The sequence below is a fragment of the Artibeus jamaicensis genome, unplaced genomic scaffold (genome assembly GCF_021234435.1).
Source record: "Artibeus jamaicensis isolate MK-2021 breed Jamaican fruit bat unplaced genomic scaffold, CSHL_Jam_final contig_475, whole genome shotgun sequence".
NCBI classification, from domain to species: Eukaryota; Metazoa; Chordata; class Mammalia; order Chiroptera; family Phyllostomidae; genus Artibeus; species Artibeus jamaicensis.
The window spans coordinates 6,288,339-6,303,107 of record NW_026521852.1 but is presented as its reverse complement, the minus strand read 5'-3'; the positions used below and the strand labels follow the sequence as shown (position 1 = coordinate 6,303,107).

The 14,769-nt window shown below is 50.1% G+C and overlaps 1 protein-coding gene across 1 annotated transcript; it reads right to left on the bottom strand.

Moving 5' to 3' along the window:
• Positions 1 to 1,318: 1,318 nt before the first annotated feature.
• On the bottom strand, positions 1,319 to 9,178 carry VSIG8 (V-set and immunoglobulin domain containing 8). The gene is made up of 7 exons (XM_053667914.1): positions 8,713 to 9,178; positions 5,171 to 5,346; positions 4,561 to 4,762; positions 4,217 to 4,438; positions 3,282 to 3,410; positions 2,776 to 2,968; positions 1,319 to 1,940 (listed from the first exon to the last, which is right to left on the bottom strand). Exons 1-7 carry the CDS (start codon positions 8,759 to 8,761, stop codon positions 1,667 to 1,669), a joined length of 1,245 nt encoding a protein of 414 aa, XP_053523889.1. The 5' UTR covers positions 8,762 to 9,178; the 3' UTR covers positions 1,319 to 1,666.
• Between the last annotated feature and the right edge of the window lie 5,591 nt (positions 9,179 to 14,769).

Here is a 14,769-nt window from a genome sequence, read left to right as displayed (position 1 = left end):
AGGCTAAGTCTGAGCATGGCTTCCTGATTGCTGGAATGGGAAAGGTGATGTCATTAAACACAACCTGTACATACAGCCAGCTGGCTGCCTGCTTCTCTCACCACCCTGCAAGAGGCTGAGCTGGAGGATCCTCAGACTGAGAGGGCCTTCCCCAAGTCATCGTAATCAGTTTTTTGCTTTAGGGCAAACATGTTCCTAGGCCCAGTGCCCTGCCAAAGGTCTAACTCTTTATCTAATGATTCACCTTACAGGTATACATAAATGTGTGCAAATAAATGAAGGAATGGATGGTTCCGGCAGTTCTCTGCTCACCTCACTGTTTAATCCCCTCACTCCCTGTATCCCCACATATCCCCAAGAACCTCCCACTTTCCCACCTCTACCTCAAGACATTTGTCCCTGGCTCCCTCTGTGCCACCATTGTCTCTTTTTTCTTCCCCAAGTCAAGGGATAAAAGCTCTGTGGGAACCATTAGAAAGAACAAATCTCTGATAGAGACTGATGCCACTGGTGGTATTCAAGAAGAGATTGTAATAGCCTTTATCAGGAAAGCTGTAGAGAGAATTAAAAGTCAAACATGCCTGGATGAAAACTTGTGTTATGACCTATGTGGCCTTGGTCAACATGCCTAATCCCTCTGAGCCTCAGTTTCCTCATATGTGTAATGGGATAATGCACAACTCCATAGTATTAAAGTAAGAATTGAGTAAGACGAACTACTGAGAAGCACCTGGGATTTACTGGGTGCCTAATAAACGTCAATCCCCTTTCCATTAAAAGGGGGGGTTAGTTAGAGGAACTTGAACTTTCTACCCCAGAGCATGACCCTGAAACCCTTCCTAGTTGTTGAAACATACATGTGGGAAAGATAAGAAAGTCAGAATGGGGTAGATGGGGGCCAGATAAAGAAGGGGGCCATAAAGACTATTGTTGAGAATAGTCTGGGAATATTCAGAGAGATCATCCCTGCCAGCCCCTTGCTTCCCCACTTCTGACCATCTACAATAAAAGAGAAATCAGGATTCTGGATTTTATATCTAGCTTGAGGGGTCTCAGTATCCCCATCTGTGTAGTGAAGGAGTAGAATTAGGTAGCCCCTTCCAGCTCTGATGGCTCCCCATATAAAGAGGAAATAATGCAGGAAGATGCAGGACCACAGGGAGCGATGTCCAGATACTGAAGCAGATTCCACCCAATCTCATACACAACACTCCATGGGACCAAAGACACCTGTCTCGGGTCTTACAGTTTCTTTATTGTGTTAAAAACTGCCATCTTAGAGCTCAGATCTCACACACAGAACAGTTCAGGCCAGACCCATACCCGCCCTGCCCTGGGGACCTCTTCCTTGGCTGTGGATACTAGGCCTCCTCCGGACTCAGTCTCTCTCAGATACTTCCTCCTTCTCCGGGAGCCTGGGGCGAGGCAGGGAGGCGGGTTTTGCAGAGAGGGCTCCAGGTAGACGTTCTCTGCCTACCCTGCCCCCTCCTACTCTGGGGACAGGGCTCGGCCTCCCTACTCATTTCCCAAGGGAAATGCCTTCAGACTGCAGCCTCCAGGTGGTCTGGGGCAGGCGGGGTCTGAGCAGCCTGAGATTGTCCCCCGCCATGACACAGGGAGCCCGCACCCTTTTCCGGCTGGAGCACAGCCTAGCAGCCACGCGAGCTCACACCAACAGGCCGTCCTTGCCTGGCAGCAACCCCTGGGCGCAGTTGGAGGGCTCGGTGCTGGTGACTTTGACAAAGACCTGGGAAGGGCCCGCTTCGCAGGCAGCAGCAGCTGTGTGGAGAGCCAGGGCCACATCCTCCTGGCCGCCACTGGGCGGAGGCACATACTTGAGGCGCAGAGAGCGGCTGACGGTCTGTGATGGGTACCCCAGCAGGTGGGTGATGCGGCTGCCGTGCCCACTGGCTTTGCACCCAGGTGCCACGGCGTCCTCTCTGTGGAGACAACAGGTGGGCGGTGAGCCGACTCCTAGGCGACGTGGTGTGGGCTGGCCTAGCAAAGCCATGGCTGTTGGCCACCTCTCGGCTCCTGCGCCCCCTCCCCTGGCGCCTCCTTGCCCCTCTCCGACTCTCCTCTCTGCCTCTTCTTGAACCGGAGAAAACACAGCGGTTCTGCGCAGACAGGGCTTGTCCATGTGTGTTCGTCCAACCGCCCAAGGCATGCAGCCCCATCTAGGCGCTCTCCAGTCCCCTTCTGATGCTTTCCCAGAACCGCCGACTTTAATAGGAGGTGAACCTTGGAGATCCAGAAGGAGTTGCTTTCGGGTCCTTCTTTCTTTAACTAATCTTGTCCTTGCCCTCTCTCCCTTTCTTCTCACCTCCTGCCCCTCAGTCTTCATCTTTTCCTCCATCCCCAGGTTATTTATAATCATCAGCACTACAAGTCTTGTTCTATTTTTATTTCTAGTTTGTTTCTAATATAAGATATTAGCACTACTCTTAACTCTTCTTAAATAAACATGTCCAGAGTTCTCACCAGTTCAATACTGGGGAAAAGTGGAAGAATACAGGCCCTGCCCTCCAGGAGCTTACAGTCTAGATAAGACAGAGAGGGGTGCACAGAGGGAGATGGGGGCATGGGAACAGAGCTGAAGACTGGGCATGGGAAGGGGGAAAGAGAAAAGCCATGCAATGAATGGCATGTCTACATGCTGTGGTCCCAGCACTCTGTGGCAATGGTGGGCAAGGTTGTGATGCCAGGTAGAAGTGAGGAGGGGCAGGGTGCCAGTTCCCTATTGCACAGCAGCATGCAGCATGCATCAGGTTTTACCTGATCTCATTAGCCAAGTCTCCACAGGCCCCTCCACTGCCGCCGTTGCTGTAGCTGAAGGTACCACGGGCACAGCCGGCCCCAGCTCCCCCGCAGCAGCAGCAGATGAGCCCCCAGATGCCCACCAGCAGACAGCCCAGCAAGAGTAAAGAGCCCAGCACTGCTCCGATGATCACACCAACACGCCGGGAGTCTGTGGAGAGAAGAAGAGGCCAGTCAGGCTCTCTGCAGCCTAACAGGTGCCTGACTAACCAGGTGGTGCCAGGGCAGAGTATCTGTAAGAAAGGGGCCCTCAGGACCCTGGGACACCCAGTGAGGACGATATAGAGAGATGCAAGGTTAACTTGTTAACCCCTTATGCTTGCATGTTACCCAGAAGGCTCCCCAGCTGCCCTAGGCCAAGACCTATACTCAACACATTGGGCACAAAGAGCTAGCTGGAGCTCCAAAAGACAGCCCAGATTCCTCCAGTCCAGATACAGGGTCCCCAAGGCCATTGCACCTACCTGACACCTTCACCTCCACCACACACACACTGTAGCCCACATGGTTGGCCACTGTGCACTGGTACAGCCCGTCGTCCTCACGGGAGACATCCTTCAACACCAGGTCACCATTGTTCAATAGACCTGAAACTGAAGTTGCAGCACAGAGATTGTAGTGAGGCAGAGGGTCCTGCAAGTCTCAGAGCCCCACCCCAACCTCAGGTACTGTGGGGTAGGGGATGGAAGGAAGAACAGTGTGTGCATGCGCACGCCCAGGTCCACTCCACACTCCAGATGAGTCACCTTCCCCCTGCTGAAACAGAGAGGAAAGGAAAGACCCCTCTGTCAGCAACAGGACAGAGACACCATTAATTCACTCTGTGCCCTTAGAGAAATAGGTTCCTTCTTTGAACCTTGGATTCCTCCTTTGTACTATCTTTGTTTTCACTATCTTTGTAGTGAAGATAGAGCTACATCAAAGGAATTCTAAGGTTCTCTCCATCTCTGATCATCTTGGTTGGATTTTGAATAGTAGCCGTCTTCTCTGTGTGCTGGCGGCTTTGCACACTTCACCCCCATTTAATCCTCATAGGTACCTGGAAGGTAGTATTTTTATTCCCTTTTCATATATGATGAACCAAGGCACAGAGAATTTAAACCACTTGGTCCAATTGCAGCCACTTGCAGCCAATCAGTGGTCCAGCCAGGATTCAAGCCCAGCTGTCTATGTCAGACCATGTTCTTTCCAAATTAACCATACTGCTTTTGGCTAACCCTCCCCCACCCCATGGCTTCTCTTCTCTCAATAGCAATTTCTGAAACAGGCTCAAAGGAGGCATCTCCCACAGAGATTATAGGTTTGACTTGGTACCACTGATGACTCAGGGAAGGTCCCAGCAGGTTCCAAAGTCCTGATCTTCCACTCATCTCTCCTCCCTCTCTCTGGGCCCCCTCACCTTGATTTATGGAGCTGTGGAAGGACTCCTGGTAGGACATTTCAGAGTAGAAACTGTGCTGGGAATGATAGGATCCTGCACGGTAGGGGTGGGTGTGCCCACTGATCTTGGCCCACTTGTAGGAAAGAGGTGGGGTGCCCCCATTGGCAAAGCACTTCAGCACCACATCATTGCCATGTGCCATGTGGCCCTCAGTCCAGCACATGGGCACTGCAGGCCGAGCTGCAGAGAAGCAGGTAATTGTGAGACAGGCTCAGCCAGGAGGCAGAGCCAGGTTCAGAGTAGCCAAGCCACCCTTGATTCTGAAATGTGGGGAAAGGGAGCCTAGAGGAAACTGGCTATACCTTGGACGGTGACAATGACCTTCCGAGTTGCCATGGTGGTCTTCTTTACCCGGCACTCATAAGTGGCTGTGTCAGATACCTGTAGGTTCATAAGGTTTATGGAGGCATCATATTGACTAGGGTCTGAGGCTGCAAAGCGAACCCTCTGCTGCAAGTGGGGAAGGTTGCCATGGTTGATCCTCTTGTCCTGGTAACTAAGGAACTATGGAGAAGACAAAAAAAGCAGAGGTGGTGAGACAGACAGAAACAAGGAGGGCCATATGGGTTGGTTCCCTTGGGCAATTCACTCAACATTTGAGACTCACTTTTCTCAGGTGAAAAATGGGAATGATGATGCCTGGTTCACTGACCTCTTACAAAATGGGTAAAACCAGATAAGATCAAGTGTTTTGGAAAGCATAAGGTCAGGCCGGGAACTTCTTGAAAGCAGGTACCCGCCCCCCTTGGAGTGACTGCAGAGCTCTCATCCCTGCCCAATTCCATGAGATCCTTGGAGAAAGTTCAAGGTCTTGGTTTTATTATCTGCCCTTCTTCTCCCCTCAGAGCACTGGCTGCCCACCAGGCAGACCATGGAGTGTAGAGTAAGGGGAACCATATGCCTAGTACTCACCACATTCTCCCGAGGTGAGGGGTCTGAATTGACCTGCATCCACTCAATGTCCAGCCCACTGGGACCATAATCCTCAGGGTCTAAAACATAGGGGCAGCCCAATCTCACATTGTCACCTTCTGCCAGGTACAGGACCTCCTGGCCATCCCCGTTGATCCGCACAGAGGACAACAGTGCTAGGGGAAAGGTAGAACAGGTAGGGTGAGGGGAACAGAACTTGAGTAGTCAATGTCAGCCTCTCCCTCTGCCATTCTATATCAGAAACAACCCAGGCTCAGTGGGGGTTCCATAGAGAGTATGGGTTGCTCTGAGTGTGTGTCTGGGTATGTATGTAAAGCAGCATATACAAGTCTGTGCACACTTGTGTATGCACATTTATATTCTATGATGTGTAAGATCGCATCTGAATCCTGTTTTTATATATATATACAGCTATTAGTTATTATGCTTGTATGTATGCATCATCATGTATGCACATGAGTGTGTACACATGTGTACATACATGTGTGTTTATGAGTATTTGTGGCTGCTTATGTATACTGTAAGGATACTCATGCCATGACCAGGTAAGGTGTCTGCTTTTATATTTACATAATTGCCTGTGTTTACATTATGCACATGGAGCACACAAAGCTGTTAAACACTCTGATAGAGGAGCCTGGCTGGTTAAAGACTGCCTCTGTCTGGGCCAAGTGAGGTGCTCCTATCTGAAGGCAGGAGGATGAACACCATGGCTCCTGGGATCCCTTCCCAGCCTAAGGAATAGAAGATGGGAGGTATCCATGTGTCTTGTGTATGACAGTGCATGTATGTGGCTATATGCCTATGTTTGACAGCTAGTGCCTAGCTGTCAGTATTCTGAGTGATGGGGCATGCCTGTGGATGATAGGGGAAAGCTGTGACTAGGGTATATTTGTGAGTGACAGTAAATGATGGTGTGTACCTGAGACTGTGACCACATGCATCTATAGGACAATGTGAGCCTTGGGTGATGAAATGTACCAGTGTAGACTTTGTGTCCTGTCCTTGTGTGATTATATGGCTTTTTGGCTGCCCCCACATGCTTGCTCCAATTGGGGCCCCTCCTGCTGCTGCCATCCTGCTCCATTGACTCAGCCTGGGTGAGGACCTGGCATCTGGAAATTCAACATTGAGCTCCTCTCCCTCCCTATTCAGAAGCCCGGGCAAGCACTAGCCCCAACAAGTTGAACCTAGCAAAAAACAGAGAGGGGTGTGTCCAGGGCCCCAACCTTGGCAGGCAGGACAGATAGGCTCCATTTCCCAATCTCCTGCACCCCTCCCTCCCCAGACCCCTTTGTCTACCCTGGCTCACTCTCCTGCTTTCTTTGTCAAGAGGGAGCAAGTCCTTTAGAGTCTCAGCCCCTGGTCTCATCAACTCACTCTGCTCTGCCCTTTTCTGGCTCTCTCTTAAAACCACTTTCATGCTTAGAGAGCATCTCACACACACAATTACACTCTGTCACAGCCAAACACATAAACACACAGACACATTCCACAAGCCTTCCAAATGCAGGTCCATACTTATGCAGTCCCACCTTCCTACACACAGATACTATCAGATCCACACAGACACACATCTGCACACAAACACAAATCCAGAGTAATCCAGACAATACACCCACTACACACCACATGGTCCACATGCACTTAGTCAAAGTCAGACATACCCGAAGAAGCTTACCCTGGTTCTGAAGAGCCAGAAGGCACTCTTCCAACATGCCCAGTAGCTCAGGCATCAACTGAACTTGCCCCTCGGAACTCTGGCTAGGCCATCAGCCACGCCTTAACCACACTAGGTTCTGGGGTGACCCAGAATGGGCAGGCTAGTTGCTGGGGCTCTAACGGGACCTGGTGATGCCTCCTCTAGCCCCAGGCCATGTGAACATAAACTCATTTCTGAGATAAGGATCCTGATGCCATCTGACAGATCCTAGGGTGGCACAAGGCAAGCCAGGGATGAGCCAGAACTGAGCAGAGAGTAGAGGCTCCACCCTAAGGAACAGCTCCTAGAAGCAACCCACAAAGAGAGGACTCTTCCTACACCTCAGGGCCAGCCAGCAAAAGGGTGAGTATTCGGGGAAGGGAGTTTGGGAAGGAGGGGCAAACTAGAAGAAGAATGCCTTTACCCTGTACTAGGCTGTGTGTCTTCCATTGTCCCAGGCTAAGGAGCCTCACCCTAGCCATTCACTCTCCCTAAAAGCTTTCTCAACCTCTTCCTAAGGGCTTCAGCCTTTCTTCATTTCTTCACTCTTCTGGGGAAGTTCTCCCTTGTATCTTACTCTGATTTCTCCTGCTGTGGCACTGAGAAAATGTGAGAGAAGAGGAAGACTGGAGAAGGGAAGAAAGCAAAAGTGGAAGAGAATGCTGGGCAAGATTTGGGGGAAGGGAGAGAAATCACAGTGGGCTCCAAGAAAGCGGGTAGGAGTGACTAATTGTCTCCCTACAAAAACACCAGCGGTGCACACTCTGTGCATGTCACCTCAGTAGCAATGTCTATTCTCAACTTGTAAATCTTTTATGAATTTCAGGCTGCTTTCAGAGCTCCTAACCCTCCCTCTGGAGGTAAGGAAAGAGAAGAAAAGGGAGGGGAGAAAAGGCAGCCCCCACAAGACAATACTGGTTTATAAATACACACAGAATACACCCATGATACACATCACAAACATGGAGATATCCCAAATTCCCAAAGCAAACCTGGAGCTTCTTGCATGGGTTCTGCCAGAGGCAGAGGGTGTTGCAGACATTCTAATAGAAACTGGATCATTCACGCACACACACACACACACACACACACACATGCATGCACAGGCTGAAAATACTTTCCCCATCATTAGCTCCTCCCCTACACTCTCTCATCCCCCAACCCAGACCCCAGGGTGGGTCTCAGAGCCATTTCCAGCAATATCCACATACAGTGTCCCTTGCTGAGACTTATCCCGACCTGGGCAGGTAGCCACAAAATCCAACCTTAACGTGTGACCCAGTGGGGTGCTGTCCCCATCATCCTGGAGGGTGAACACTACCCTGGAACTCTCACAACACAGGCCTGAAGCACAGGCCTCACATCAGCACTGTAACCGGCAGTGCTGGCCACATTGGCCAGAGGGTCTGCCCTCTGGAGGCAACTCCCTGCCCTGGGCCCTCCTGCTGGAATAACACACACATTAGTAAAAAAGGCTCCTTACCAGACTCCTCCTTATCTCCCACCCAGCTTTGTTGCTCACATGATTATCCATCCCACTCCCAGTTCCCACAGCCCTGTACTCCCAGTCACAGCACGGGAGTGCTGTGCATGAGCCTCACAGTGAAGGACCATCAAAGACCTCTATCCCAAAACTTCAGGCATAGGGCTGTCCTAAGGAGAGGCCTCTAGCACTATCCAAACCTGGGTGGCAGCAGGGCAAGGGTATGCTGCATCCTCCCAGGGCATCTCAGACAACTGCCGAAGCTCCTCTGTGCTGCCCTTTTCTCTGCCCATCTAGCATTGTATGGGCATCCCTGCCTGCTGCCCAGCCCCATACCTGGGCTCAAACACACGAGTAGAAGGTGGAATGCTCCTCGAATTCCCATGTCTCTAGGCTCGGTGTTTCCTCCACCTGGGCTGCGTATCCCTGGGCTGGTGGCTGTGGGGCCGGGGCCAGACCGTAGTAGTGCGTTTCTGGGAATGGGTAGAAGGAGGGGGAGCTGAGGGCCCAGACACTGCCCAGGATGGCAAGAAGGTGCAATGAGTGCCCGGCTGGGGAGCAGCCAGAGTTATTTGTATGGAAGGGATGGGGCCTGGTCCCCGCCTCAGGGAGGAGTCCCAAAAACCCTAATTATCAGGGTGACAGAATGGCCTACCCAGCCATCACCCAAGCTCTTCCCTATCCAGGGAGTGAGGCAGGATTGCCAGTGGGACTTATAATTAGGCACCTGTTAAACTTCCACTTCCTCCTGGCCCCATCTTCCTCAGTAGTCACCCCATTTTATGACATGCATGGAGCTCCTCTCACTACTCAGGCTTGTTGCCTTCTTTCCCAGGGGAAATGGAAGAGGAAGGAGAAGCCAGGCTTGAGGAGGAAGGGTGTCCAAGCTTTGAAGGGTTAACACTGGCCCCAGGATATGGGGGTCTGACACACTTTACAAATCCTGTCCCCTTCTGTTACTGATCTACTGACAGATATCCCCCCACAACCCCACCCAGGTCAGTGGGAAGGAGCACCAGGGAAGGGGATACTAGGGCTGGAGAGAAGGCCCAGGCAGATGAATGGGACCCAGGAATGCCCAGCCTGCCTTTCACCTGAGGCCTCTGGCCCTTCAAAGGGAGTCAGCCCTCCTAAGCTAAATAAGGGAGGAAAAGGGTGTGTTTGGGATCAGGGTCTTCTCCTGGCTGCCCCCTCTGGAGCTATGCCCCCACCCATACCTGATGCAAGGTCATCCTTGAATGTAGGGGATTGCTGGGAGCTGGGGGTATTATAGGGATCCAGCCCAACCTCCCACACTGAACTAAAACCAGTTCAGTGAGGCCTGAAGGGAAAAAGACCAGGATATGTGGAAGGAACACAGCAAGTACATGGGTTAGTGAGGGGATGGTGGGGAGAATAGCACCAAGAGGGACAGGGAAAGGGGTGTGCCTGTGTGTGTGCCCTCTCACTGGAATGTGCTATATCTCTACTAAGGAAGGCTAAGCCCACTGTGTGCATTTCTTTTAGTAAGTGTTTGGTGTCCTTGCTTCACACAGGAAGGTAACCCAAAGACCCTCATCACCTGGACCGTTCATCAGGGCATAAGCCAGCAAGGTCTGGGCAGCTTAGAGCTGGGGTGAGATGGCTCTGATGGGCAGAGGGGGAAGTGGGGGACAACCCTTGCTAGTTAATCCAGGGGGGTCCCAAAATAGGCCCAAGGCCTTCCATGGGCTTTAGGAGAAGTGGGTCAGGTCATGAGCAACCCTGTTCAATAGCCCACCTTTCTCCTGGACAGAGGGCACAGGAAGGATGGGAGGAAGAATCTTGGGGAGGGTTATGAGACTCAGGGATACTGCCATAGCCCACCCCTCCAGGAAAAATAAGACAGAACAATAAGGAAGCACAAGGAACTCATGCATCACTATATTTTAAAACCCTCCACCCACATCTCCAACAATAACAGGGTGCTCTGGGACCCACCAGATATACACAATTGTTGTGGACCGCTCTGCCTGGTTCTAGGAATTATAACTCTCTACCCCCTGTGGCTAAGGAGGAGTCAGGGACCTCTGGAATGCAAGCTGCAGGAGACAAAATGCATCTCTAGTAGCAAACCTGCCTCAGTTTCCTCCCTGCCCCTAAAGCATGGTTGGAAGACCTTGACGAGTAAGACCCTTCGGAGGAGGGGCAGCCTAGGCCAGACATGACCACTTGGGAGGCCATAATGGAAGGACTTGGGGGGGCTGCAACAAAGAGCAATGGACTCTCACCCCCCAGCTTTGACATACCCCAAGTCCCCACATCTTCTGGGAGAAGCACTTCCTGGCTCTAATCCCCTTAAGCCTGAATACCTGATGGGGAGGGGTGCAGCTCCTTGCCTTGCTAGAGTGTGTCCCAGGGGAAAATCTGGCATCACAAAGAATTCCTGAAAAGCCTGTGAAATCTGCTCTGCTAAGAGTGTTTTCATTCATATGATAAGGGTCCGGGAAGAAATTAGTATCTCTCCCCCAAAGTTCTGCAGCCCCCTTTCCTGGCAGACACTGACTCACACTAAGCCCTCAGATTTGTTTGAAATGTTATCTACTGTTTGATCCTTGCCAACCTGTATTCCTGTGTATTACAATCCAATAAAAGTCCTTGGAGGAAGGGGCTCAACCCCTTTTTCCCCTGAGAAACTGGCTGCCTCTCCTCCCCAAGCAGATCACATCATGTCTCAATCATGTTTACAGTCATCCATGGCACACGGGGAGACTTGCAAGGAAAGTTGCCCCCACACATAATGAATATCTTCATTTCCTTATTTATTTTGAGGTTCATAGGATTTCCCTGCACATTCTGGAAAGTAGGGATCATTATCTCCACTTTTTAAAATGAAAACAGAAGCCTGGAGAAACATGAGAATTCAGTCCAAGTGATACTGCTGGGGCCTATGTGGGGAACACCCAGGCATATTGATTTTCGATCCAGAGCGGTCCAAGAAAAAGGGCTTGGTGACCTTACAGGTTACTAGACCCACCTATGGGGACAAAGCATGCAAGGTCAGTGATAGGTGGAGGAGAGAACAGGTGGGACCATGAAGAGGGAGACTGAAAAGAAAGGAGTAAGACTATCGTTGCATTAAACTGAAGTGTAGGGTTGGAATTTCACTGGGTTCTGGATTTTATGTCAGAGTTGAGATGAAGGCTGGAATAAGGCTGGGGTGAAGGTTGGGGTTAGTTGGAATCATAAATGAGGCTGAGGTCAGATTTGAGGTTGAGATGGGAATTAAGGTTGAGATTAGGGTTAGCATATCAACTAGAATTGAGGCTAGGCGTGATGGCCAGAATCCATGTTATGATAAGGAATAGCATTTTAGTTTCATTTATAGGTATGCTTGAGAATACAGTTACAGCTCAAGCAAAGGCTGGGTAGAGACTGATGTAGAATTGGAATTATGGCTGGGTTAGAATTGAATTTGAGGTCTAAGACAGAATAGACTGTGGTTAGGGTTAGAACATAGATTAAAGTTATATGGTCAGGAGGATTCATTAGGATTAAAAATGAGACTATAATTATGACATAGAAAGGTTTTAGCCTCCGTCTGCTTAAGCCACATTTAGCTAGAATTTTTATCCCTGTGCTCTGGGAAAATACCAATGGCACATTAGGGACCCAAGATTTTTGAGACAATTGCACATATTCATGAGCCCATCTAATGGATATGAAGCAGTTTAATCCAATGACAAATCTAACCTCTGAAGTCCTGCTCCATAACCCCAGTTCACTAATGATTAAGCTCCTAGAAATGGATTTGGGAAGGGGATGCAGGAAGCTACCAGTGAGTGGGACTCTGACACCACAATGAACTACTAGATAGGGTCCGTCATAAGCAGTTTTACTGAGGTTGTTTCCTGATTTTGGAGTCTAAGAGATGGAAGCTGGGGAAGACTGAGGGCCCAGGTACTCCTAGAACAACAGCTACTTTTGAGGGCACCACGCCAGGGCCCCTCATAGCCTCAAAAGACAAGCACATTGTTTCTTTCCTCTGACCCACTGAAGGCTAATTGCCACCTCCTTGCAATTTGGGGCTCATAAAAGAAGTTGTCAGGCTTCCTGCCTTGTGCCCTGAGCCCTGCAGGGTTTGGGGGGACAGTGATGGAGTAAGAGGACTGTGTATCAGCTTAATTTTCTAGTGTAGATCTAGCCTATAGCCCCCTTCCTCTGGGACCAGCCCACAACTTCTCTGAGTTTCAACTTAAGCAGAGGAAAAGGGCCTGTTCCTGGAAGGGCCCCTACCCCAATTCTTCCTTTCCTTTCCCCTACCCAGTCTCCATCCCAAACATTTCATTTCCCCACCCACTTCCTTTCCAGGTCCCATAAAGATCTGGACAGAATCTCAAGATTACTGAGATGTTCTCTCAGTTCCCAGGAGAGACAGTGATCACTGAGAAGCAGAGGAACACAGGTGGCATCCAGATGGCACATCCAGAGGTTCAGAGTCAGAAAGAGAGACAAAGGAGGTAGAAGGCCACAAAAATTTTCCAAAAGCTTTTGGAAAATTTGGAAAGCTCCCCTGCTTTTTTTCTGAAAAATTTAGAGCTCTCTGGGAGAAAATGGCCTGTTTTGTGCATATGCCACAATTTGGGTTATATTTGCTTTTATTGTAAGACAGAAGCAGAAACTCAAAAACAGATGCTTAGAAAGCAGTGAACAGAGACAGAGAAGGGAAGAGGAAGGCCAAGGACCCAGAGAAGCCCAGAGACTGCTTATGACACCGGGTGCAGCCTGACCCCAGAACATTTAGGGGAATGACAGGAGGTGGCCTTGACCCACCTAATGTTTCTTCAAAGTGCCCTTCACAGCAACTCAGCACAACTCTTATAGGTCCTGCCCTCCTCTGCCCAAACTATCCCTCCAACCCCTCCCCGAGATGCCCTGAGCTCAGGCTCAGGTTCTGTTCTCCGCCCCCAGCCCACAGCTCTGCAACTTGACCCTTTCTAAAACACACACAGTCAGCAGGCTCTTTAGCACTTCTCTGGAGTCCCCATGTAGACCAGGCTCACCCCTGCAACACCAAGGAGTGAGCAACAGCCTCCTAAAATAGCCATGCAAGCCTCTGAGGAAAGGTCTGGGAGCAGGAGTCATGAACAGCGTGGGATGGACAATATGCTAAGTCTCAAACTGGGTAGTCAAGGCACCACATGGACACAGTCTCAGAGAAGCCAGGGAGCTGCTGAAGCTGCTGCCTTTTCACCCAGCTCTTGGTGAAGGTTTGGAGTTGGAACACTACCAGATGAGGCCATGCTTGGATGAGAAGAGTAGCAGGCTTAGAGGTGCTGCAGGTGATGTGATAGGAGAATGTTAAGTTCAGTTGAGGAAGGATTAGAGTTAGAAATGAAAGCCATGTGTAGGGTTCTGGGTTAGGGTTAGGGACTGAGGTCTAGATGAGGGCTGACAGACAAAAATTTTGGACACATGACTTAGGGACTCTCTGAGCCTCTCCCTACTGACTCCTCAAGTCTTGGCAATTCCTGGTGGTCCACCTCAGAACAAGAGGGAATGCCAGGAGGGAACCTGGATATTCCCACAGCTCTCCCATCAAGTGATATCCTAGAACTGGCCCAGACTCATAAGAGCAAACAGCACTGAAATGGGCCCCCTTGCTGAAAGGAGTGGCAGTCAGCAGAGCACCATAACAAAGGGTAGTTTATTAAATGTTATGAACTGAACTGTTATCAAGGGAGTAATGGAAGAAAGAAGAAATGCTTGTAAAGAGTACAGGCATTCCTAGTGACAGACTTAAAGAAGAATTAAGAAACCCTAAGGATAAAAGATCTTTTTTTTTTTAAAGATTTTATTTATTTATCTTTTATAGGGGAAGGAGAGAGGAAGAGAAACATCAATGCATGGTTGCCCCTCATGCGTCCCCTGCTGGGAAATGGCCTGCAGGGAACCGGCCTGCAACCCAGGCATGCGCCCCAACCGGGAACCAAACCGCGATCCTCTGGTTCGCAGGCCTGTGCTCAATCCACTGAGCCACACCAGCCAGGGCAAGATAAAAGATCTTTACCTCACCAAGATCAACCTTATACTACAGAACCTTCATCCACTCAGCAAATGAGCTGGGCCTTGTACTAGGCCCTGGGCAGCAGCAATTAATGAAGTGCAGTGTCTATTCTGCTAGAGCATTTGGTCTGGTCAAAGAGACAGACAAGGAAGGGATGCCAACCCCTCATCTCAGCATGATGGACTGTGTTGATCACTGCAAGGCCCCTGACCTGGTGGGAAGAATGTTTTAAACAGAACTCTGAAGAATATCTTGATAATGTACAAAATGATTGAGAGAGGTGACTGGAAGAGAACTTTGGTCCTTGGAAAATAAACCAGAGCCCTGCCAGAGACCACAGAGAAGAGAATATAGTCAAGAGACCACTG

Coding starts and splice junctions, on each gene's coding strand:
- VSIG8 (XM_053667914.1), bottom strand. CDS start 8,761: ATGGGAATTCGAGGAGCATTCCACCTTCTACTCGTGTGTTTGAGCCCA. Junction 5,347..8,712: donor ACTCGTGTGTTTGAGCCCAG/GTATGGGGCTGG, acceptor CCTTTCCCCTAG/CACTGTTGTCCTCTGTGCGG. Junction 3,411..4,216: donor CCACAGCTCCATAAATCAAG/GTGAGGGGGCCC, acceptor CTGCAACTTCAG/TTTCAGGTCTATTGAACAAT.